Here is a 26,971-nt window from a genome sequence, read left to right on the forward strand (position 1 = left end):
TCTTGCAAATGCCCTCTGCCCTCCACATACACCCACCCCCGTCAAAATAAAAAAACCAAAAATGTAAAAAGCAACCTCCTACTTATTTTGCCTTTTTTTTTCAATTATATTCAGGACCACATACCTAAAATAAAACATATTAATTTTAAATGTATTGCTTGCTGTATTGTTGCAAATCTATGAACCACTAATGATAGGTTTATCATTTGACCCTCTGCAGTTCTCCCGCTTAAAATGTTTTATGTGCTTTTACTCCAGAAATGTAAATTTGTTCTAGAACATTGAATAAGTATGTAACGGCATCATTTGTTCCATTTCTTTTCTATATTTCCTATTATATATATATATATATATATATATATATATATGTGTGTGTGTGTGTGTGTGTGATATATATGTATACATATGTGTGTATATATATGTATATATATATATATATACATGTCATATATATGTATATATGCATGTATGTCTGAGATTGATCCATCCGTTCTTGAGGTAGGAGTGTGTGTGTGTGTGTGTGTGTGTGTGTGTGTGTGTGTGTGTGTGTGTGTGAGAGAGAGAGAGAGAGAGAGAGAAAGTGGTTTTATCTGTTTGTTGTTTCCCAGTTGGGGCTGTCATAAAGGAGCTGCTATGGCCATGACTTACAAGGTTCGTGACCACACATGCTTTTCATACCTTCCTTTCCTAGAGACGTGTCAGAGGGCCACTGGATTTTTTAAGTCTTCCCACGTTAGTCTTCCTTGTCAGTATGTAATAGTTTGGTTGTGGTTTCAGTTTGTACTTCTACAGTTAACTGATGGCAGCAGCAAGGGTCTCTTAGGTGGAAATTGGTTCTTTCTGTGCTTATTCAAATCTGTTTCCTCTTGTTGGTTTTTTTTTTCTTTTTTTCTTTTTTTTTTTAACTTGAGCTTGTTTCCTTTAAGCCCAGGCTCACTTTCAACTTTATTTTCCCTGCTTCAGACATCTGAGTACCTGAGTGCGGAGGTTACAGATGTGTGGCACAGGATTAGCTACCGGCTTTTAGCAAAGAGAAACTGAGTTGCTGAGCTGTGTGACAGCTCCTGAGCGAAGTGCTCTCTGCATAAATCTTATGACCTGATCCATCCTTGGCTTCCCATACAAAGCAACGACTCCACAGATTTGACCTATGACCTCCACAAGTCCATGCCGATTTGCACAAGCACATTAATGATGGTGACACATGAAGTCATTTAAAAATTTTTAACAATATCTTTCCAAAAATAGCAACTATTAATTTTGGTGAAACCCTTCATATTTACATTATGATTCATAATAGTATCAAAATTAAAGTTATAAAGTCAGGGACCATATTAAAGGGACAGCATTAGGAAGGTTGAGAACCACTGACCCAAATAATTTTTGCAGTTTCTAAGATCTCATGAATATTCTCCTATCCTTTTCTTTCATTAGTTTATAAACTGCATAAGTGTTAGCTTTTGTATTCTTGTCTATGTTCACCTTTTGAGGTAATTTTTATGAAGATGGAAATAAAAGGGTTCAAGCTCTTTTTCTTTCACTTCTTTTAATTAACAAAGAAAAACTGTGGGACTGGAGAGGAGGCTCAGCATTTAAGAGCATTAGCTGCCTTTGTAGAGGACCCTAAGTTCAGTTCCTAGCATCCCACAACTACATGCTAGTTCACAGCCATCTGTAACTCCAGTTCCAGGGGATCTACCTCTGTGGTCCAACCTGTACACACATGGGACACATATACACATGCAGCCTAAATACTCACAGATACAAAATAAATCTAAACTGAGATTTTATTTTTAGAAGACAATGTTGGAATCTTTTTGGTAGGTATGTGTGTATATGTCATGGAATGGCTAGATCAAGAATTAGCTCATGTATTAATGCATATTCCTTACTGTGGTAAGAACACTTAAAAACCTAGCAATTTTAAACATGTGTTTTTATCAACGGTAGTCACGATAATGAACAATGAGTCATTTGGCCTTACCTCTGGTTTCTAACTAAATTATTTTTCTTAGAACCAACATCTCTACAATCCCTTTCTGCCCCAGCCACTGGTTGCTACCTTCTTATTCTCTTCTTCTGTGTGCTTTTTGGTTGTTGTTGTTGTTGTTGTTGTTGTTTAATTCCACATATAAGTAAGATGATGGGCTATTTTTCTTTCTGAGCCCAAGTTCCTGCACCTGACATGGCTCTCCAGAGTTGTCAATGCCACAAATGATGAGGCCTATCTTATTTAGCCATCTTTTTATTTGTTATATATAGAGTCTCCTTTGGCAATTATTCACTGCTGGACACTTAAGTTGATTTCCTGTCTTGGTCATTGCAATTAATTCCACAGCAAACATGAGAATTGTTCTTGTATTTTGAAAATGTAATGTTTCTGCCTTGCTGAGGCTCCAATACTTGCATATGCTAAACAAGTATCCCTTGTGCTAATCTCCAGTCCTGTGAATTTTCTCAAAGACACCAATTTTCCATCCTGTGGATGTACACATAGCAGTGTGATTGCTGGGTAATAGTGGTTCTGATTTTAGGGGGTTTTTTGAGGCATCTCCACACTGTTTTCCATAATGGCTGTTCTGATTTGAGTTCCTGTTAACTGCCAGCAAGTTTCCTCTTTTCCTCCGTATCTATTTTTTTTTCCCAACACAGATGTCCATTTGTTCGTGTCTTAGATATTGAAAATCCTGTTCTTTCCCTTGCTCATCCTGCTGGCATTTCAAAGGTGAGCAGAGCTATTTCTAAATTCTCTGGTCTCCTCTGTTTGTTTGTATATTTTCCTTACACTAATTCCTCATTGATGTGATTACTGTGGCTTTCTACGAAGCAGAGTCTAGCGAGCGCCTAATATGTAGCCAGTGCCAGTGATTCACAGTGTAGCCACAGATTCACAACCTTAAGTATTTAGTATAATTAAGTCACACTGATCATGTCTAAGCAGTTTTAAAACTCAAAGGATTGAAATTTCTACATCTATTTTCATTTATCAGTGATGTTAATCATATCCCCTTCCCATATATTCCTCATGATTCATATTCTGGTTAATTTTGAATCCTGTGGTCAGCATCCACCTGAAGATATCCTTCAGGTGGAACCTTTAGATTGAGGTTGTGGTGCCTTGAGAAGCAAATCACAGGGCAGAGGACCGTTGCCATGACACTGTGTACTTTATTGTCCCACTGTTCCACAGTTGGTCATTAGGTTTCAGTTGGTGTGGGTTCACTTCAAGTTTTTATTTGGTTGATTGTTGAATGTCCCCCTTACCTTCTGGCATTCCAAGCAGCACCAGGATCATCTAGTGTAGTTCCCACTACAGGCCTGGAGTGAGCTGTGTTCTAGGAATTTGTGGTTCCTTCTATATTAGAATACCATAGAAACTACCCCACCTGTAAGGGCCCATCTCAGCATATCCTACAAAGGGCACATGAGATGAATGTGATTTATCAATGTTGATGTTGACTTTGATAATCTAGACAAGATAGGACTTAGCTCCTTCACTGTAGAGATAATGCCCTCTCCCCTCTTCCATTTGGACTCTTTGGAAGGACATTATTGGGCACAGCACACACTTAAGAAGTAGAGAGCTATGATCTACGTTCTTACATAAATCCTTATGTAAGATTTTACTATTCCTCTATTTTTCAGGTTAATGCAGATTTGTAGTTGTTTGGTTTACAGCTTCAGTTGTGATCTGTTTCTCTATGCATGCTATTGTAGCTTTGGCTAGTAAGATTTTCAGTATGCCTTTTATATGCCCCTACTCATAGGTAGGAGATTTAGCACTTGGTTTGCTTTGGTTTCTGAGCACTTCCCTGCTTTCTAGACTTACAAAATATCTCAGAGAAACCTGGCATATTTCTTACTGAGGCCTAAAACCAGCTATTTATTTACATCAGTCTGGTTCCTTTTATTGGAAGACAGTATAAGAACAAGATTTGTGTTCTAATTGTGCTCAAAGCTACCAGCATATCATTGCTTCTAAACGCTTCACTTCCAGCACAAGAAAATATGTGTGTACTCATTGGTGTACATCTGTGTCTATCACCATCTTCCTATAACCATGTCCATCCACATCAAACTACACAATGTTCAAAATGAAGTTGGCTGCTCTCCTCCATTATAGGTGGAACATTCGAGCCTCTATTTTAAATTCTCACTCCAGGGACTGAAGTCCCTAATGCCAACATCTGCCATCAATCATTCATGAAAAGTAGAAACACGGTGGTGAGATGTCCCTTTCAGAATTCCTACCATAGGCTTAGTGATTCTTGCTGTCCTTGCTTAAGGCTCAGCTCTTGCTGATGCCTTTGAAGAAGCCATTTCAGTCCATGGATCAGGCCAGACATTCTTCAATATTCCCTCATAACACCGTTTCCTTTATAACCTTAACCAGAAAAAAACATACATGACTAATTTTGCAAAGGATCATATACTTGCTTTCTCTCTCTTAGGACACTGGCTTTGTGAAAAGACCTTACATCCCTTGCTCAGAGCTAAGCATGCATTATGTACACATGTGGTAAACATTAAAGAGGTGTTGAAGACATAGACTTGTTCTTCTGCCCAGTGAGACAGGAAAAAGGCTGAGAATGCCATCTTAAGGACATTTCTGCTTTCTGGCATTTTTAGATCCTCAAAATAATTTTCTTATGCATCTCCAAAGTTCACAAAGTAGAAATGACACTATATGGAAGTTAAAAATAGGCACACACATGCATAAAGAGTCATAAAGTCATTCAGAGGACAAGATACCATGTGGGATGAATAGCACTGAGATAAGCAACAACTAGATCAAATGTTCCAGTCCCTGAGGGTGCCTGTGTTAGCCATTGCCTTGGGAGGGACCAAAATGTCACAGTTTAAAGCTACAGAAAGATAGATGCCTCATGATACAGGAGTTGGATATTGGTAAGAGCCAGGCATCATGGAGTGTATGGGTGGTGCCTTCCTCCTTCCCTAGAGGAGATGCTGATGTAATAAAAAGTGTCACTGGATTTTGTTTTGGTTTGGTTTGGTTTGGTTGGTTGGTTAGTTGGTTGGTTGGTTGGTTGGTTTACATTCCATTTGCCTAGAAATTGTTTTATTATATTAAGTTATATTACATTATATTATGTACTCAGATTCCTGTTGACAGAAAAGGAGGTAGATTCAGATGGAAAGGGAGATCAGGAGGAAGTAGGAGATGTAGAGAGAAAAGTGTCATTGGATTTGGTTTCGTTTGGTTTCGTTTGGTTTGGTTTGGTTTGGTTTGGTTTGGTTTGGTTGGTTGGTTGGTTTACATTCCATTTGCCTGTAATCAAAAGAAAACTCTAATCAAAGAAACTGTAATCAAAAAACCTAGATGTCCCTCAACAGAGGAATGGATACAGAAAATGTGGTACATTTACACAATGAAGTACTACTCAGCTATTAAAAACAATGAATTTAGCTGGGTGTGATGGTGCACGCCTTTAATCCCAACACTTGGGAGGCAGAGGCCGGTGGATTTCTGAGTTCGAGGCCAGCCTGGTCTACAGAGTGAGTTCCAGGATAGCCAGGGCGATACAGAGAAACCCTGTCTTGAAAAAAAAAACAAAAAAAAATGAATTTATGAAATTCTTGGGCAAATGGATGTATCTGGAAGATATCATCCTGAATGAGATAACCCAATCACAAAAGAAGTCGCTTGATATGCACTCACTAATAAGTGGATATAATAAGTGGATATTAGCCCAGAAACTTAGAATACCCAAGATACAATTTGCAAAACACAAGAAAATCAAGAAGGAAGACCAACGTGTGGATACTTCATTCCTCCTTAGAATAGGGAACAAAATACCCATGGAAGGAGTTACAGAGACAAAGTTTGGAGCTAAGACAAAAGGATGGACCATCCAGAGACTACCCCACCCGGGGATTCATCCCATAACCAGCCACCAAACATAGACACTATTGCACATGCCAGCAAGATTTTGCTGAAAGGACCCTGATGTAGTTGTCTTTTGTGAGGCTGTGCCAGTGCCTGGCAAGTACAGAAGTAGATGCTCACAGTCATCTATTGAGTGGAACACAGGGCCCCCAATGGAGGAGCTAGAGAAAGTACCCAAGGAGCTGAAGGGGTCTGCAACCCTATAGGAAGAACAACAATATGAACTAACCAGTACCCCCAGAGCTCGTGTCTCTAGCTGCATATGTAGCAGAAGATGGCCTAGTTGGCCATCACTGGGAAGAGAGGCCCCTTGGTCTTGCAAACTTTATATGCCCCAGTTCAGGGGAACACCAGGGCCAAAAGTGAGAGTGGGTGGGTTGGGGAGCAGGGCGGGGAAGGGTAAAGGGGAATTTTGGGATAGCATTTGAAATGCAAATGAAGAAAATATCTAATAAAAAATTAAAAAAGAAACTGTAATCAAAACATATTGTATGAAAAATTATTTTCAATAAAAGAAAAATTAAAAATTAATAAAAAATATTTTGGAGGTTATATTCATGTAACCTTTCTTATAGTAAATTGTTGCAATTGCTTAGGAAAAATAAATCTGTAACTCCTTCCATGGGTATTTTGTTCCCTATTCTAAGGAGTAATGAAGTATCCACACGTTGGTCTTCCTTCTTCTTGATTTTCTTGTGTTTTGCAAATTGTATCTTGGGTATTCTAAGTTTCTGGGCTAATATCCACTTATTAGTGAGTGCATATCAAAGCCATTGAGGGTGGGGGACTACTCTGGTCATACATTTAGCTGTTTAGCATTGCTGTTTAGACCTTGACCATTTAATTGAAAGCTTTGGCAGGAGGATTAGCTGACAGAGTAATACATTGGTATTAAGGAAATAGGAAGAGTGAGCCTTTGGGGGCCAGGCCAGTTCATATTAAAACTCCTCCCCTGCATGCTTTGCCTCAGTTTATACTGGGACTCAAATCAGGTGCCTGAAGGAGTGACTGTTATGTAAATGCTATTTTGCATTAGGAAAGTAACAAAACTTTAAAACATGGAGAATATTTTAGTTATTAGAGGGTACTACTTGTGGTAGTAACAGTTTTTACTACTAATGTTACTGTAACATTTCCCCCCTTCTGTGCCAAGTGCAGCCAGAGAATCCTTAAGGAACGTAGGCTGAGTGAAAGGACACAGAACAAAGGTTAGATCCCAGGAGGGAATGAAGAAGCCCCACAAATAGCTGTGCTATTTTCCTTTGAAATGTCCTGTGCTCTTTAGAAGACAGTGGTCCTGTATGCAGGGACTGCGTATCTGATTCTGTGACAGTGCCTTCGCCATTTCATCTCAAGGCACCGCCCGAATGCCAGGGCTTCTGGACACACTCAGCACTTTTAACTACTGAAATGTCAATCTCCTTGTAAAACAATTAGCATACATGCAAGCATCACCCTGCAGCATCACTGGCTTCCTATGGTCTGCCCATCACCTCAGAATTATCCTCTGCAAGAGTGAACCACCAGCTGGTGTTCACTCTGAGCTACTCCGAGGTCAGTCTATTCTGTGGGCTGAATCCTATGCATCTTTCATGGCCTAATTTAAATGAAAAGCCTACACAAAGACACCTTAAATCCCATGGCCATGCTTAATCATCCCCTTCTCAGCCATTCATTCAGTCTCTCTCTCTCTCTCTCTCTCTCTCTCTCTCTCTCTCTCTCTCTCTCTCTCTCTCTCTCTCCCTCTCCCTCTCCCTCTCCCTCTCCCTCTCCCTCTCCCTCTCCCTCTCCCTCTCCCTCTCCCTCTCCCTCTCCCTCTCCCTCTCCCTCCCCTCTCCCTCTCCCTCTCTACCTCTCTCTCTCTCTCTCTCTCTCTCTCTCTCTCTCTCTCTCTCTCTCTCTCTCTCTCTCTCTGTGTGTGTGTGTGTGTGTGTGTGTGTGTGTGTGTGTGTGTACAACATCACCCATGTAGAAGTCAGATCTTTCGAGTCTGCTCTCTTCTGCCACCTTGTAGGATCTGAGGATCAAACTCAGGTGGTCAGACCTGCACACATGCACCTCAAACCCACTGATCCTCTCACTGGCACCCCCAACAAACGTTTGTCCTCTGTTCTTGTCCTTCCCATTTGATTGTGACTCTCTTTTAAACACAGCTTGTTGGTTCTACATTGAAATGAGTACATGACACGTGCAGGCCTGTCAAACATTGTTTGGGATGTTAATGACAGAGCACAACTTTATGTACAATGAGGAGGACAAACAGAAGCTAAAGTGATGGCTTAGATATTAAGAGTGCATACAGCTCTTGTAGAACATCCAAGTTCAGTCCCCTCCCATATAGGGCTGCTTTCAGGGGCCTGAAACTTAAGTTCCAAAGAACCTGACTCCCTCTTCTGGACTTCACAGGCACCTGTACTCACATGCATATACCACAGAGAGAGAGAGAGAGAGAGAGAGAGAGAGAGAGAGAGAGAGAGAGAGAGAGAGAGAGAGAGAGAGAGCTGTAAAAGGAAATGGTAGCAGAACACGCAGGTCTATGCTTGGTGTCTTAAAGATATAAACCATTCTGATAATGAAAAATAACACATACGTACCAAATTGAACTGGGCTCTCTGTGTATTTGAAAGAGAAAGATATATTTGACCTATCTGAAGTATGTAAGGAGGAAGAGCTTGGACATGCAGTAAATTGGGGTAAGGGCTATATTGTGAAAACCTTGGTAATTGCTCTCTGTGTTTATTTGTTTGATTGTTTGTTTAAAGGTGCAGCTCTCACCAAACTGGTGTGTCAGTTCTATACTGGAGCAGTCAATGCTAAAGTTGACAGAATGTGAACTTCACATAGAAATGCAAAGGACACAGAACCGTGGAAAAACTTCAGAAGTGAAGGAAGCTGTCAGAGGACTGCCACCACATGGTGGCAAATTCACAGAGCTGTGACAGCACTCCAAAAGTCTGGCCTCAAAGTTAATACATGTACAGACAATGGATCCAAGTAGACTTTCTAGAAGCAAACCCACTCAGATGTGTACAACCAACTGTTTTTAGCAAAGGTTCAAAAGTGCTTCAGTTGTACCAGGTACATTTATAGCATATAGATGTCTATAGACAACAGAAAGGAAAAGCCTAATAAGGCATATTAAATCAGCTTTACAGACACTCTGACCTATATACAGGTCAGAAGTGGACCCTAGCCTATATGTGTGATTACTCCTGCTGCAGCAACTTAGAACTCAGTAGACCTTTAAAAAAATCATCATGAAAGTTGATATGAACTAGCACAGGGTAATTGTAAATGATTTAGTATAAAAGTAACAGAAACTATTAAAATAGTCATTTCCCATTCGAGGGAAAACAACATACTAAAACTACCTTTGCCTGGGATGCTTCCCACCCTTAAATCCGTTTAGAACAAGGTGGGTTGTGAACAATGAGTAGAGTTGGAATGATGGAAGATCTAATTACTTCACGCTCAGGGCACGACTTGCATCCCCATCGCGTTTGAAAAATCCTCCAGGCAACCCACTTCTCTTCCGAATAAAATTATTTCTCAGTTTACAATCATTTTTATTGTCACTTTTGATAATTTCTTTAAAATTAGCATGCATTAATAATGAGGATCATAATGACATTGTCAATCATGTGTATCTTTGTACTTCACTCCTAGTCACATATCATTATCCTTCCTTGTTTGCCACACCCTCCCACTGTTGCCCATGTGTCCCTGTTCTTTCTTGTCCTGTCATCCATATGTGTATGTATGTAGAAAGATAGATAGATGATAGATAGATAGATAGATAGATAGATAGATAGATAGATAGATAGATAGATAGATAGATAGATAGATAGAGCAAGCTATACACATATATGTATATATGTATGTATGTATGTATGTATGTATGTATATATTTTGTGGAGCATTCAGTTATGTATCTACATTAAGTTACTTTTCCCATTGCTTACATAGAATATAAGGCAAAGGCAACTTAATACAAGTAAGGGTTTGTTATGGTTCCTGGGGACAATAGAACAAAGCAGGGACATCATGGTAGCAAGAGCTTGAGGCAGCCGATCACACCGCATCCTCTCTCAGGGAGGAGAAGGAAATGAACACTTGGTTCAGCTGATTTGCTCCTTTTCTCTGGAGTCCTTCCCTACAGCACAGGGGAGGCACTGCCTACATTAGAGTGGTTCTTTCTGCTTCAATAATTCTTGTCAAAGTAACCCCAGAAATGTGTTTTAAAGGCAACCCTGATGAAGAACTAATAGGCTTGTTTCCTTGGCAGCTCTAGATAAAGGGTCCTCAAGATAAAGAGTCCTCAGCCTTCCTGATGGCAAGACCCTTTAATACAGCCCCTCATGGTGCAGTGCCCCCCCAACCATAAAATTATTTTATTGCTACTTCAAAGCTGCAATCTTGCTATTGTTATGGATTGTAAGGTAAATATCGGATAGGCGGCGTATCTAACATATGACCCCTGTAAAAGGGTCTTTCAACTCCCCAAAGGGGTCATGACTTTTGGTTGAGAACCACTGTCCTATATCCTGTCATATGAACAGTCAGGTGATTTTGCAAATACTGTCATTGTAGAGCAAGAGTTTGTTATGTCTTCTAGTTCTCTATAACTTCCCCAGATAGTCTATGGACCCCTCCCCTGAACACATCTTCTAACTCCTGCTTCTTCACAACCTATACAGGGACATTTACAGTCTTTACAATTGTTCTCTATACATGTGTTTTTAGTACACCTTTTAAATCCAGAGTTTACCTATGAGAAGAAAAAAACGAAACAAAACAAAACATGGCATTTGTAGTTCTGAGTCTGGCTCATTGAACTTGACAAGACGATCTCTGGTTTCACGTATTTTCTTGTGAATGGCATATAAGTTGTGTTCTTGATACCTCACATTTCTTTATCCATTCATCTGCTGATACACATCTGGACAGACAGCATTGTGAGTAGTGCTACAGTAGGTGTGGTCGGGCAAGTATGCAAGCAGTTTGTTGATGCCAGTCTCTTTGAGTATATGCCTAGGGACTGTATAGCTAGGTCAAAGGGTAGATACATTTTTTAATGTTTTTGAAGATTCTTCATTCTTATTTTTCCAGTATCTTGACTGATTTAAATTCTGAGCAATAGTATATTAGGGTTTTCTTTGTCCCCACCCCACATTTTTGCTAACATTTCCCCATTGTTTGTAGTCATTGTAACTATTGTGAGATGTAATCTCAGTGTAGATTTTTAATTTTATTTATTTATTTTGAGAAATTGTCATCTTTACAGTTCCTCATTACATTTTTGACAATAGATTAACAATGTAAGCTTTAAAAATGTATTATATGACATTGTCCAACCATTAACTGCCTTGTAAAATGTTTATTTATTTTCATGCGCATTGTGTTTTGCATGGATGTGTGTCTGTGTGAGGGAGCCAGATCCCATAGAAGTGGAGCTGCCATGTGGGTCCTGGGAATTGAAGCTGGATCTTCTGGAAGAGCAGCCAGTGTTCATAACTGCTGAGCCATCTCTTGGTATTCATGCCAATACCATGACATCTTTGTCTCTGTATTATAATTTGATATCTGATATTATGATACCAGCCATGTTTTTCCTTCTGATTAGGCTTGCTTTCGCTATCCAGAGTCTTCTGTGTCTATGAATTTAAGCATTGGGTAATTTGGCTCATTGGTGGGGTTGGTTTCGTTTTTTGTTTTTGTTTTTGTTTTCTCTATTCTTATAGAGAATGTGTGGCCTTAGCTAGTCTGAAACTCATTCTGTAAACCATATTGCCCTCCAACTCACAGAGATCCACCAGTATCTGCCCCCCATTCGCTGGGATCTAAGCCTACACCACCATGCCTGGCTTGCAGTCCAGTTGTGACTTTTCATTTCCCCCTGGCTAAGGATGTTAAATGTTTTTCTCATGTATTAATTGTTTCTGCTTTTGAGAACTTCCAGTTCTATTCATTTTCCCACTTATTGATTGGATGAATTGTTTTGGTGTTTAATTTTTTTAGGCCTTTACAGATATTAATCCCTTCTCAGATTTACAGTTGACAAAGATTTTTCTCCCATTCCGTAGGCTTTCTCTTAGTTCTACTGGAAGTGTCTTTCCAGTACAGAAGTTTTTAATTTCATCAGATCCAGTTTGTCAATCCTTGCCACTATTTCCTGAGTGTCTAGAGTCCTCCTCAGAAACTCTTTGCCTGTGCCTATATTGTGAAGTGTTTTCCCTAAATTCTAATCTAACAGTTCTTACGTTTCATTTTCTTGTATTAACAGCTTTGGCCTGTTTTGACCTTCAGTGCAGGGCAGAAGATGTAGACTTGGTGTCATTCTTTTGCATGTCCATATCCAGCACCGAGTCTTTCTTAATGGATTTTTATTATTTTTCAGTTACGTGTATGGATGTGGGGGGGGGGCAGCAGGATACACATGTGAATGCAGTTGCCCAGGGAGACCCAGAGATGTGGAATCTCCTTGAAGGTGAAGTCACATGCAGTTGTGATTCCACTCCTAACCCCTGAGACATCTCTCTAACCCCATTTCTTGAAGTAACACCTCTCTATTTTAATGTAGTTTCCATCTTTGTCAAATGTTGGTGGCTGAGGCTTGGTGAAATTTCTTCTGGGTACTTTTTCCATTTGTCCACATGCTTCACCTTGGTACCAATACCCTGCCATCCTTGTCTCTCTGCATTATAATCTGAGGTCAGGTATTATGACGCTGACCACATCTTTCCTTCTGGTTAGACTGCTTCCACTATCCAGAGCATTCTGTGCTTCCCTGTGAACTTTTGTTTTCTCTTCTCTGTTCCTATGAATAATGTTATTTGGATGGGAATCGTGTTGGGTCTGTAGACATACAGCTGTTGTCATGATGCTAACTCTACCAATCTGTGAGCAGTGAGAGTCTTTACCTCTCTCCAAGTTCTTCCTTCATAATCTTAAAGTTTTCATTACACAGGTTTCACCTGATAGACCTACTCTTTAATTTCTTTTTTAGGTTACTGTGGTGTCTTAGTTAGGTTTTCATTGCTGGGAACAGACACCATGACCAAGGCAGCTCTTATAAAGAACAACATTTGATTGGAGCTGGCTTACAGGTTCTGAGAGCCAGTTCATTATCAATCGAGGCAAGAGCATGGCCGCATCCAGACAGGCATGGCTCAGGAGGAGCTGAGAGTTCTTGATCTAAAACCAGACAGAAGACTGACAAGGCTCATCCCACAGTGACACACTTCCTCCAACAAGGACACACCTCCTAATAGTGCCACTCTCTGTTGGCCAAGCATTCAAACACTGGAGTCTATGGGGGTTAAACCTATTCAAACCGCTATAGTGAGAGTGATTGTGTCCTAATTTCTTTCTGAGCAAGTTCATTATTTCTATATAGAAAAGCTACTAATTTTTCTGTTGATTTTTGTGCTGGGTAGTTTTATGTCAAATTGACACAAGCTAAAGTTATCTGAGAAGAGGGAATCAAAAGTAAGAAAATGCTTCCATAAGATGGGGCTGAAGGCGAGCTTCCAGGGCATTATGATGATGACGATGGTGATGATGATGATGATGATGGTGATGATGATTCCCCAACTACAGGTCCCTTGTTGCTTGCTGTTTGTCATGGCCATTCGGTTCTAGTCAATAGTGGTTCCTTCCTCCTCTGTCTTCCTCTCCTCTTTTTTTTCTCCAACTTCCAGTCCCACCTTTTCCCTCCACTGCCCAATCACAGTCTCTATTCTTTTATTGACCAGTTAGATTGAGAATAAGGTTCACATGGCATTACTTTATGCGATCTGCTCATCAGGGGCAACCACATCTTGAGGAACCAGTATTTTGCATTAGAATACAAGCCGCATCAGATCAACCCACTACAGGTGTCCCTAGCTGGTGGCACTCTTTGGGAAAATTTAAAAACTTTAGGAGGTGGATCCTAACTGTAAGTTCCTGGGAGCTCCCTTGAGGTTTTACTACCCAGCCTTACTTCCTGCTCAAGTCTGCACACAATGTGACTGACCAACCTCCTGCTCATCCACCAGGCCTCCCCTGCCTGATGTCATTTATTTTTACTGTTATGATGGATTCTAACTTTCTGGACCTGTAAGCCAAGATAAAAGTAAGCCCTTTCTCTCTTAAGTCACTTTTGTCAATATATTTTATCATAGAAATGATAAAGGAACTAGATTATGTTATGAATGAAACAGTGTGGTGTTTTAGAGAATGTTTCATGGAATGCTGAGAGGAACATCTAGTGTGCACTCCAACAGAATATCTGGTCCATTTGATCTAGGGTATAATTAACTCCAAAGTTGGCTGTTTTCTGAATGACCTATTTGGTGATAGTTACTGAACCAGTGATTATTATTATGTCTGCCTCTTATGTGTAATAGTACTTGTGTTGCAGAATTGGATGTCAGTGGTTGATACCTGTATTTATAATTGTTATATATTTTATGGGTTATTCTTTCTTTGTCTCCTCTGACCAATTTTTCCTTCTAGTCTACTTCTTTGATATATTGTATGGCTTGGTTTTAATTGTCACCTTTCAGCTTGTCTTGTTTCCCTTTGTTTGGAATATAATTTTCCAACCTTTTGCTTTCAGTTTATCGTTATCTATGACACATTTTTTTGGGCTGTGTTGTTGTTGGTGGTGGTGGTGGTTGGTTGGTTGGTTGGTTTGTTGGTTTGGCTTGGTTTTTGTTTTGTTTCGCTTTTTGTTAGTTTGCTTTGTTTGGTTGGCTGGTTGGTTTTGGCTTTGGTTTTTTTTTCAACCAACCAAACTTCATCTCTTAGGGGGAAATGTTAAATGCATTTACATTAAGCTACTATCATTTACTGATTTGTGTAATAATGCTTTTAAGTTGGTTCAAATATAATTCCTTTACTTTCCCATATCCATCATAAATTTTTATAAAATTTGTGAAAGGACGATTAATTTCTTCTGGGTTTTCATTTGTTTCTCGTATTGTTCTCATGAAATTTATTATAACACAAGCTCTTGTTTGTGTTTCCTTCCTCTCTGCATATAATTCCCTTAAGTTTATTCTGGAGTATGTTGTCACCTTAGGTTGTTTATTTGTGCTTATCTTAGAAGGTCTTTATTTCCTCGTCACTTTTGAAAGATAACTTTGCTGGGTATAAAAATCTTAGTTGTCAGGGTTGTTTACTTTCAAGACTTGAAGTACATCCTTACATGCTTCTGTAGCAGTTAGGGCTTCTGCTCTGAGGCAAGAAGAATTTGCCCTTGTGAGTTGTCATTTTCCTCTTGCAAGTTTTAACATTGTTTCCTTGCTCTGAAATCTTTTTTTTTTTTTTTTTTTTTTTTTTTTTTTTTTTTTTTTTTGCACAGTTCTCACTATGTTACCCTGGTTAGCCTGGAACTCTTTACTTACACCAGGCTTGCCTTGAATACTGAGATCTGTCTGCCTCTGCCTCCCAGCCAAGGTATATGTCTATAGAAATGAAAAGTTTGGAGAAAGTCATTCTGAATGACCTCACTTACTGAACCATGAAATTTCCTAGGGAATAAAATGACTCACTTTAAAAAAACAAACAAACAAAAACAAAAACAAAAAACCAGGGAGTTAATTCTTTCTTAAATAGATTCAATCTGGAGACAAATGAGAAGCATTCAATATTACAGGTTGGCTTCAAATAAGTGATATTGGGGCACTGACACCTAGTTTGTTTGTTTGTTTGTTTGTTTGTTTCTTTCTTTCTTTCTTTCTTTCTTTCTTTCTTTCTTTCTTTCTTTCTTTCTTTCTAAAGACAGGGTCTATGGAGCTCTGATTATATAGACCTGGCCTCAAATATAGAGAGATCCACCTGCCTCTGCCTCTCAAGTGCTAGGACTAAAGGCATGCACTACTATGCCTTTGTTTCTCTTTAAGTCTTGGGCCCTCTGTATGAACAGTGAGGCTAAAGACACGGAGAAAGTCAAAATGACAGTGAACTGGGGACAGGGGGGGTGGAAGGGAAGTGGATATTCCCTTTGGAAACCTTAAAATTTTGAAACCATAGGAACTTCATTGTTTACATGGATCACTGCATATTAATAAAAGTTACTCTCATCTCTTTTCCCTTTTGTAGATGAGGACCACCCGCAAGGTTTCTGTCTGGCCTGTGGGACTAGTTGGTGGGCGACGCTATGAACGTCCGTTGGTAAAAAATGGCAAAGTTGTTGGCTGGTACACCGGATGGAGAGAAGACAGGCCTTTTGCCATTGACATGGCTGGTGAGCAGAATGCATGGGACATTTGTCCCTGTTGGATGGGGCCTAGAAGAAACTGGGAAAGACCAATTTGCATAAAACCCTTAAGTGTACCTCATTCATCAGAGGAAATATTAATATTCAAAATAGGTTATTTGATGGTTCAAGTTGAAGTTGATTTTAGAAGTGGTTAGAAAATACTCTCTACACTTTTGTCTAACAAAGTTTATACATCAGTATTGGGTTGGGCATATGGGGTTTAGAGATAATGGAACCATAGCTCCCACCTCTGTGTAGTCTATTAGCTAAAACCTTTTGGTGCCTCTGTCTAGGAAGATGATATATTAAATATGTCATGTCGAGTGACAATTTTGGTAATAAATTAAACTTGACAAGTCATTTTAATGTTTATTGATAAATTTAGTGGTTTACTAATATATTTAAAAGCTAAAACATAAAATTGGGTTCTGGTTTTCCATACATCCATTATTTTTTTAAGAGAACTATCTTTTAAAGTTTTCATTTCCTGACCAACCAACTGAATTGAATTAGACCCATGTGGACCACAAAGTTTTCAAACACTGCTTTGTCAAAAAGAGATTCATTTTCTGTGGGCTCTAGAAAGTGATGCTCTTGATTGCTGTGGAAGGATGGGATGTGAAACCTGAGGGTTAGAGGGAAAATGATTGCTACCATCTATAACTGACAAGGTGAAGAGAAAGCTTTCAGAATTGATTGCATCCATCACCAGCACTGTCTTGTCAGCTTGGGCTCTCTCACTTCTTTCATGTGTATTTCTCAACCACAGTCAGAGACTCTCTGCTCTGATGGTGAGAATACTATGCTCTAAACTGGACTTGCCACCCTTATTCTGAAACTATAAATCTTGAGGCAATAAGATTGTAAAAAATAGGAACAAAGTATCCACACTTTGGTCTTCCTTCTTCTTGAGTTTCATGTGTTTTGCAAATTGTATCCTGGGTATTCTAAGTTTCTGGGCTAATATCCACTTATCAGTGAGTGCATACCATGTGTGTTCTTTTGTGATTGGGTTACCTCACTCAGGATGATATCTTCCAAATACATCCATTTGCCTAAGAATTTCAAAAATTCATCATTTTTAATAGTTGAGTAGTACTCCATTGTGTAAATGTACCACATTTTCTGTATCCATTCCTCTGTTGAGGGACATCTGGGTTCTTTCCAGTTCTGGCTATTATAAATAAGGCTGCTAAGAACATAGTGGAGCATGTGTCCTTCTTACCAGTTGGGACATCTGGATATATGCCCAGGAGAGGTATTGCTGGATCTTCTGGTAGTACTATGTCCAGTTTTCTGAGGAACCGACAGACTGATTTCCAGAGTGGTTGTACCAGCTTGCAATCCCACCAGCAATGGAGGAATGTTCCTCTTCTCCACATCCCTGCCAGCATCTGCTGTCACCTGAATTTTTGATCTTAGCTATTCTGACTGGTGTGAGGTGGAAACTGAGGGTTGTTTTGATTTGCATTTCCCTGATGATTAAGGATGTTGTACATTTTTTCAGGTGCTTCTCAGCCCTTCAGTATTCCTCAGTTGAGAATTCTTTGTTTAGCTCTGTACCCCATTTTTTAATAGGGTTATTTGATTTTCTGAAGTCCAGCTTCTTGAGTTCTTTGAATATATTGAATATTAGTCCCTTATCTGATTTAGGATTGCTAAAGATCCTTTCCCAATCTGTAGGTGGCCTTTTTGTCTTATTGACAGTATCTTTTGCCTTACAGAAACTTTGCAATTTTATGAGGTTCCATTTGTTGATTCTCGATCTTACAGCATAAGCCATTGCTGTTCTGTTCAGGAGTTTTTCCCCTGTGCCCATATCTTAGTGTGGATACTTCCATTCCTTCTTAGAATGGGGAAAAAAATACCGATGGAAGGAGTTACAGAGACAAAGTTCGGAGCTAAGATGGAAGGAAGGACCATCCAGAGACTGCCCCACCCAGGGATCCATCCCATAAACAACTACCAAACCCAGACACTATTGCATGTGCCAGAAAGATTTTGCTGACAGGACCCTGATACAGCTATCTCTTGTGAGGCTCTGCCAGTGCCTGACAAATATAGAAGTGGATGCTCACAGTCATCTATTGGATGGAACACAGGGCCCCCAGTGAATGAGCTAGAGAAAGTACCCAAGGAGCTAAAGGGATCTGCAACCCAATAGGAGGAACAACAATATGAACTAACCAGTACACCCCAGAACTTGTGTCTCTAGGTGCATATGTAGCAGAGGATGGCCTAGTCGGCCATCAATGGGAGGATATGTCCTTGGTCTTGCAAAGATTATATGCCCCAGGACAGGGGAATGCCAGGCCAGGAAGTGGGAGTGGGTGGGTTGGGGAGCAGGGCAGGGGAGGGTATAGGGGACTTTCGGGATAACAGTTGAAATGTAAATGAAGAAAATAGCTAATAAAAAATCCGAAAAAAACAGATTGTAAAGAATACTAGAAGTTGAGAATGAAACACTCAATAGCTACCATGGTGTATCTATCTCAATGCATCATGGGAAAAGACAAATGAGTTTTGAGCCTCATTTTACAGACTACAAAAGAACATAGACTTGAGGATATTTGCCATGGTCTCTGGAACCTTGGCTAGTCTAGATCTCTTGTTCCTGCCCCATGGCCCAAATTCACTGTCCATATTTTTAGGTTTTAGTTTTTAAAGCCCCAGAGCTGTGCTGGCACCTCATTTAGCTGGAGCAGCTAAGAGGTAGGTTCTCTCCATGCATGGGAGAACCCATTGCTTCTTTTTTTTTTTAAATAAAAATGTTGAGAACTCTATCTATTTCATTCTCAACCTTCCTTTGCCCCCTCCAGCTCCTCCAGTGGCCCCCAATTCCTGACCTCTTTAATTATTACTCGTACATGTATATACATGTTTGTGTGTGTGTGTGTGTGTGTGTGTGTGTGTGTGTGTGTGTACATGTATATATAACCTACTGAGTGCCTTTAGCATTGCTCATATGTACATGTGTCCTAGGCTGAGCAGCTTCTCCATACAGTAATCTAATTCTCCCTCTCAGAAGCCAATGATTACCTGTGGGTGGGGCCACATGCAATTCTTTGTCCACATTAGCTTGTCAATGATGTTGTTCCTACATTGGCCTTGTTTAGTCAACTATGCTGTTGAGAGTTCATGGGTACACTTCCCCTGTCATGTCTAGGGAACACTAACTGCAGGCATCCTGGGTCTTTGGCTCTAATGCTCCTTTCACCTCCTCTTCTGCGATTCTCTTAGGTGTAGGGTTACACTGTAGTTGTATCATTTGGGGTTAGGCATCCCATAGTCAGTTATTGATCCTAGGGGTTTTTCCCATCCAGTCTCATCCATGGCTCTGAAAATTCAAGCCTAAAACATCATGAGTGTTTGAAAAACTAAACATCTTTTTTGACTATGATGTAAGCTAAAGCAGTCAACTTGGAGAAACCATGAAAAGTCCCTCCATTTCTCTGGAATGCAGTGTCCTCCTATGGTGAGAAAGGGGGTTACATGAGAGTCCCACTGCCTGCCTGTCCTAGTGCCACACCTTGGTAAACACAGAGAGAGGCTTACATGCTGGACAGCCAAGTGACAATTCACCACCACTGGGAGAGAAGACAGCTGACATACGGTCATTTGGTCCTGAACATCCATGAATCTTATCTCATGACCATCCCCAGACAGCTTCCAGGATGCACACTACCTTGCATGAGCAGTTTGGTGAGGGCAGCTTGGATAATTTCTAGCATTCGTTTCCAAATTTATTTTTCTGAAATACAAGGAAGACATGCAGGCTTATGCACTGGGGACTTTCATTGCAAGACCTGAGAGATATTTTCACTGCTAAAATTCTATGGAAATCTCTTCCTGTGACAGGACTACTGTTTGGACTTTTCTGCCCATTTCAGTACATTTCTAAACCACAATGAAGCATGCATATCATAAATTTGTCTGATCTAACTGTTGTTTTGGAATTCTTACTTAAAATAGGTATACGTTGTCACCTTCAAGAAAACTTCACTCCCCACTTAAATTTGCTATGTATCTTAGTTTTCAATAAATTATTGATATTTCTGGAAGCCTAAAAATGTGGGTAATCTTGTTGGCAAGATAATGAGTCTGGGTTTGAAGAAGTCTGCTCTCATTCTGAAACTTTAAAATGCTCATCTTGGTTTAGACTTTACTTGTACAGTCTCCATAGAAATGGGGAGAAGTGGGCATGTACCCAAAAGATTTTCTAACATATAACAAGGACACATGCTCCATTAGGTTCATAACAGCCTGATTTATAATAGTCAGAAGCTAGAAAGAACCCAGATGTCCCTCAACAGAGGAATGGATATAGAAAATGTGGTACATTCACACAATGGAGTACTACTCAACTATTAAAAATGATGAATTCATTAAATTCTTAGGCAAATGGATGGAAGTAGATAATATCATCCTGAGTGAGGTAACCCAATCACAAAAGAACACACATGGTGGTATGCACTCACTCTTAAGTGGATATTTGCCCAAAAGCTCCAAATACCCAAGATACAATTCACAGACCACAAGAAGCTCAAGAAGAAGGAAGACCAAAGTGTGGGTGCTTCTGTCCTTCTTAGGGAAACAAAATACTCACAGGAGCAAATATAGAGGAAAAGTATAGAACAGAGACTGAAGGAAAGGCCATCCAGAGACTGTCCCACCTGGCAATTCATCCCAGATACCAAACCCCAACACTATTGTGGATGTCAAGAAATGCTTGCTGACAGGAGCCTGATATAGCCGTCTCCTTAGAGGTTCTGCCAAAGCCTTTTAAATACAGAGGTGGATGCCCACAGCCATCCATTGGACTGAGCACAGGGTCCCTAGTGGAGGAGTTAGAGAAAGGACTGAAGGAGCTGAAAAGTTTTGCAACCCCATAGGAAGAACAACAATATCAACCAAGCAGACCCCCCCCCAGAGCTCCCAGAGATTAGGCCACCAACCAAGGAATACACATGGCTCCAGCTGCATATGTAGCAAAGGATGGCCTTGTCAGGCATCAGTGGAAGGAGAGGGCCTTGGTCCTATGAAAGCTCAATAGATGTCCCAATGTAGGGGAATTGAGGGTAAGGAAACAGAGGTGGGTGGATGGGTGGAGGAACACCCTCATAGAAGCAGGGGGAGGGGGAGGGGATAGGAAGTTTCTGGGAGGGAGGGAAACTGGGAAAGAAGATAACATTTGAAATGTAAATAAAGAAATTATCCAACAAAAAAAATGGGAAAAATAAAAAGAAACAGGGAGAAGAACTCTCAGGTCCTTAGGCCCATGAATTAGGTACTTTCTTCCTCATTTTCATGTTAGTATGGAGAGGGAGGGGAGAAAGAAAGGGAAGGGGAGAGTGAATGAATGAATGAATGAATGAATGGATGGATGGATGGATGAATATGAGAATGAATGAATGAATATGAGAATGATGAGAATGAATGAATGAATGAATATGAGAATGATGAGAATGAATGAATGAATATGAGAATGAATGAAATAATTAATTAATATGAGAATGATGGGAATGAATGAATGAATGAATGAATATGAGAATGAATGAATGGCTATGAGAATGGATGAATAAGTGTGCGTGAATGATAATCTCTAAAGTGGGAGAAGGAAGCCAGAAGCTGCATCCTGCAGAGAGCATGGTGTTCAGTGGCTCCATGGCAGTTGTTTATGACAATGTTTTGCACTTCGGGTACTTCGGGTATCTCTAGTATTTATCAGGCTGACTGAGAAGACATACAGCGCGTAATCACTGAGGACTATATTGCTGTTGCTCCTGAGCGTGGCCAGCAGCAGTGCTCAGAACCCAGCATGCTGGTGTTTTGGTGAAGCCACAGCATAGCCCAGCACTGAAGCTCCTGTAAATATCAGATATAGAGGAGAGATGCGCCTGCCTGCCTCGTGTCCTACATACAGCCTTCAGACTGTCTTCTGGTGTCGCATTGGACCTTCCTGATGCTGAAAATCTGTCAGATAACATAAGACACTGCTTTGAAGCTTTCCTGTGTGCGTGATGTTAGACAGAAGCAGACGTGGCATGATATTTTCTTGAAGGTGACACAGTATTACTATTTTAAAGGAAAGGATTTGCTCTATGGGACATTTTTAAAACTCTCTAATCATTACCCCTTAAGTTAATATCCCTATGAGATGGAGAGGAAGCGTTGCAGGAGGCCGACCTGTGGCTTGCTGTTGGCTTTGGGTATACACTGATCTGCCAAGACAATGGGAACCCTGGAGTATTCTACAGGGTTGTGCCTGAGGCTTCTATTCCCAGAATAACTCTGGCATCTGACAACTGACTCAAACAGGCAGTCCACGCAGCATTTTAGGTCTGCTCTGTGGGCAGGGAATTACTTTCAAGTGACAGCCTCATTTCGGCCACTTCTGCGGAAATGTCAGTAACAAACATTGCTTGAAAGAGCTGAGCTGAAGGTAATTTGAAGCCACTCCAGGGGATCCAGATTTGCTTAAATTCAGAACTTAATGCTGAGAGCCTTATATTGAATTATACATATATGTTATATTAAAGTGTCTATATTTCATTTTGATATTAAAATGTCTCCATAAAGTATATTTTGATCATGTTTATGTTGACTTTACATTACCTTAGCATTAACTCCAGGAAGCAGCAAGGTGGACATTGTACTCGGTTAATAACGGCATGAACAGTTTCTGGGTGAGTGTCTGACATGCAGTGGATACTCTCTTCTGATAAAAACACCAAACTGAATGTACCACATTTCTGATACTAATCAGCTAAGGCTGGTGCATATTCTATAAATTTGAGCGTTTCAGACAGACACACAAGCCCCACTTTGGGATTCCTAGACCAATTATGGCTTCTGAGACTCCATTGTACTGATGTGTTCATATACAAAACCAGAGGCCCGTTAAGTGATATCCCAGTCACTTTTGATGCTTTAGATATTTCATGACTGACACAAAATGAGATGTGATCATGAAGTGTTTCTCACATGTGGCTTTCCAGGTACATCTTCCTGATGCCTGAAAGTCCAACCGCCATGGGAACATGAAATCCCTGAGAAAGGACTCCTTCATTCAGGGAACATGTCCTTTCAGAGCTGGGGTTGTATCCTGGGAGACAGAACCAGGGAAAATGGTAGAGGAAAGAAGGGACAGAGAAATAGATTGTGCGTCTGGTTGTAAAATACCACAGGCGTCACAGGCTGTAGGTGATGCTGAATGCAGCGTCAGGAGCACGGGCAGTATGGAAGACAGGAGTACACAGGGGCGACACCCAGTAAGAACAAACTGTCATCAAAATGGAGGAAAGTTGGTTTCCAGTAGAGCAGACAGAATGTTTTATGTGAAGAGCATAGAGGTTTGGGGAGAGTAGGAACATCAAGGGTGTTGTGGGTATATGAAGCCAAAAGGCCTACAAGAAGAGGCTCCTGGGAGAGGTTAGGATAGAATGACTCCTGAGATTCCATCAACGCTAGGTGTGTTATTTGGGCAAGTTCTGGTTTTAGGAACTGGAGTTATTAGACACTAAACCTCTGTTCACAGTGTAGTTTCTGTTGACACAACTTTTTCTAACCATTAGGCTTCATCATCTAACCAAGTGGCAGGGCATTTAGTCTCTGGGGCCCATCCTAGACCTTTGGGGGAAGTGGGTTGATAATGGGTGTGGGACTGGAAGGGCCAAGGGTGACCAAGAGGTAAGAGAAAGGTGGTGTCAGTTTCAGAAGCCAGAGAGTATTATCTATTTCTCACCCCACCTCTATGTGTTCATCTCCCTCCCTCTCCCCCTCCCTCTCTCTCCCTCTTTCCCTCTCTTCTCTCTCTCTCTCAGGTGGCCATGGTAGAACATGCATGTAATCCTATTGTTTGGAAGATAGAGTCAGAAGGCTCAGGAGTTCAAGGTCAACTTTGACTATGTGGCAAGTTTGAGGCTGGTCTGACCTATGTCAAACACTGTCTCAGATAGTAGGGGGTGAGGGTATAGGAGGGACAGAAAGAGGGAAGGGAAAGTTTTGAAAGTTCCAATGGAAAGGAAATTAGGGTGGTAGACACAAGGATATGTGATGGACTAGTTCTCCTAGTTGAAAACTTTTACTTCTGGATGAAGGATGACATTAGTTAAAATAATAATAATTAATAATAATAATAATAGTGATCTAAGCAGACCTTCTGGAAAGCAGAAGGTCTGGCTGTCAAGGTGGGGGTGGGGGTCACCAGATGAGTGATAAAGTGTCATCTGTCCCTTGTCCACACCGATTGAGCAGCACACTCAGCATTTTAGACAGTTCATGACTGACGAAAACGTGATGAGACCATGAAGTGTTTCTCACATGTGACTTACCAAGAGTGTCTTCCTAGATGCTTGCAGTTCTCTGAATTCCCTGCCTGGAGTTCAGTGGTCACAAGTGTGTGAAAGCCAGGAAAAGGGGGCCTTGGTTTAGGGAGAATAGAGCTGTCTGAGATTATATCCAGGGGACAGTCACCTCACTTGGCCACAGAAGGGGTTGGGGGAGGAGCCAGGGAAGATTGAACCAGCAGAGAGGATAGACCAAGGAAGGGAGAGATCACAAGACCCAACTCAATTGGTAGCATGCAATAGGAAATATATTTGGGGCTAAATTTAGTGTACACAGAGCGTCTGTTTCATCAGATTCAGGACAGATGTGGTAGAAGAGGTGGCACTTGAGAGTGACCTTATTCTGCTGGCTTGGAGCAAACAGGGATCAGTCTCAATGGGATGCATCTTGGGAGCAACAGATGGGGAAAGGCAACAGGGGTCAAACCATGAGGACTTAGTGATGGTGCGGTACAATGCCCTGTGGTTAGTGGAGAGTCTGAAATGCTTCAAATAGGCAACTTGTGTTATTAGACATATATTTGCAGCCACATCAGCAGACACAGTGTGAACGTTGGCTGTGGCTGGGGGCTCTGCAGCTCTCTGGGTAGGAGAGAGATGAGGACAGGGTAGGAGGTAAGAGGTGAGAGGTGGCCTTCAATGCCCAGTCATCAGGGATATAACATTCTAAGGAGCCATTTCATTTTACTGTCATAAATCAGCAGACATGTAGATTGTAGCACTTTTTCTGTATGTGTCCCAGTGGTAACTGATGTGTTAAACTGAAGTTTGCTTTAGCTTTAACTGATGTGGTTTGTATTATCTTTTAAGTTGTAATGTTTTTATTGTTTGGGGTGGGGTTGTTTTGTTTGTTTGTTGAGATGTTTGTTTTGTACACCTTGGCTGAGAGCCATCTGGGATCAAATGGCCACCAAAGCCAGAGGAGCCATCACACCAAGACATTTACTTGCTTGCTGTGTAGAAATGGTTGCAAGAATATACGATGGCTTCCTTGTTCCTTTGGGGCCATTTGTCATCCAAGCATGCTGTTTTCCACGCATGAAAGCCCTGTAAGGTTTAGAAAGTCCCAGAATGTCCTCAGAGTGGCTTCATGTGTGTTGTGGTGTCTACTAGCCCAGGCTTTGGTCTTGGGTTGGTGTGATGTGGCTGTCACTGGAGTTGTGTGTGTGTGGTAGGGGATCTCTAGGAGAAAACTTCAGCTCAGAGCAGGGTAGCGGCAAAGCGTTCCTGTGATCGGCAGCCGGCTGCTCGTTTCTTGCCCATTTGCAGCTAAGATGCTCTATAGAGATGTTCACAGGGAACTTCAGCTCCCAGGGCACTTCAGTCATTGACTGTGTGGAGTAAAAATGGGTAACCAGCTCCATGCAACTGGGAGCTCACAATCAGGGAAACTCTCTCTGGTGCAGCTGGTGAGGGGGCAGGGCAAGGCAGTAGAGGAGGGGCAGGGAGCAGGTTCCAGCGTGCATGTACCACTTCAATTCCAGCTGCTCTGTTTATATAGTAGAAGATCAGAAGATCCCTCGAGATATTGATACAATAAACCATTTCTTCAAAACTAAGGATACGGGAAACCTATATTTTTCGTTATGTCTTTGAAATCCAGCCAACTCAATAATTACGCATTACTTGCTGAACATCTAGCAGGCATTCGTCAGTCCCTGTGTGCATTCTCACTTTTAATCCACTCAACAGTTTGCTACTTGTCTTCCTCATTTCAGCACACAGACCTAATACTTAGACGTGATCGGTAACTTGTATGGGGATTAAGCGATTAAGAGCTGGGAATTAGTTATGCCCATGTGGCTACAGAGGCAACCTTCCCACTTTGTTTCAAATCCCATATCTCTGCTTACAGCCATGGGACCCCAGTCTTTGATGTCTGGGCCTCCATCTTCTTTCTCTGCAGAGCAGAGAAAATGAAATTCTTAAGGTGTAACATACAAGCACCCAGCAGAACACTGTAAATACTCAAAGGCTGTAATGTGTCTTAACCAAGAAAGAATGTGACTCAGAGGTCAGCTGATTTTAGATGAATCCGGTTAGCGCTTTGATTAATACAGCAGTCGGATCCAGGCAGGCAGCCGTGGATAGGCGGGTCACTGACCTCCAGGTCCCACTTGGACATCAGCAGGCAGCACATGGTAAAGATCTAACCCAGAAACACAGTCTGCTTCCTGATCTATCGATGAGGGTCATAACCCCTGCCCTCTGGGTGATGGGAAGTTCAGATGAGAATGTGTGCTCAGATGTGCCTGCTGTTACGTGAATGTCGGGACCTATACCTGCATTTGGCTATTTCAATTCAGTCCAAAGTTGGTAACTCTAGAGCATGCAAACTCCACTTTAGACCTCATTTTTCTGCTGGCTGGTGGATCTTGCTCACTACCATTCTTGCTCAGCATGCAGGCTGGCACGCTGAGATAAATGTTGGCCCCAGCTTTTAGATGAAACACCCCAAGAAGAGAG

The 26,971-nt window shown here is 41.0% G+C and overlaps 1 protein-coding gene across 1 annotated transcript in view; it reads left to right on the top strand.

Moving 5' to 3' along the window:
• Window positions 1–26,971, top strand: part of B3gat2 (beta-1,3-glucuronyltransferase 2) — an 84,838-nt gene that overhangs the window by 36,496 nt on the left and 21,371 nt on the right. The window contains exon 2 of the mRNA XM_021163020.2: window positions 15,998–16,142. Coding sequence (XP_021018679.1) covers window positions 15,998–16,142 — 145 coding nt within the window. The remainder of the gene's footprint in view (window positions 1–15,997; window positions 16,143–26,971) is intronic.

The sequence above is a fragment of the Mus caroli genome, unplaced genomic scaffold, assembly GCF_978045245.1.
Source record: "Mus caroli unplaced genomic scaffold, Mus_caroli_1 scaffold_1, whole genome shotgun sequence".
NCBI lineage: Eukaryota > Metazoa > Chordata > Mammalia > Rodentia > Muridae > Mus > Mus caroli.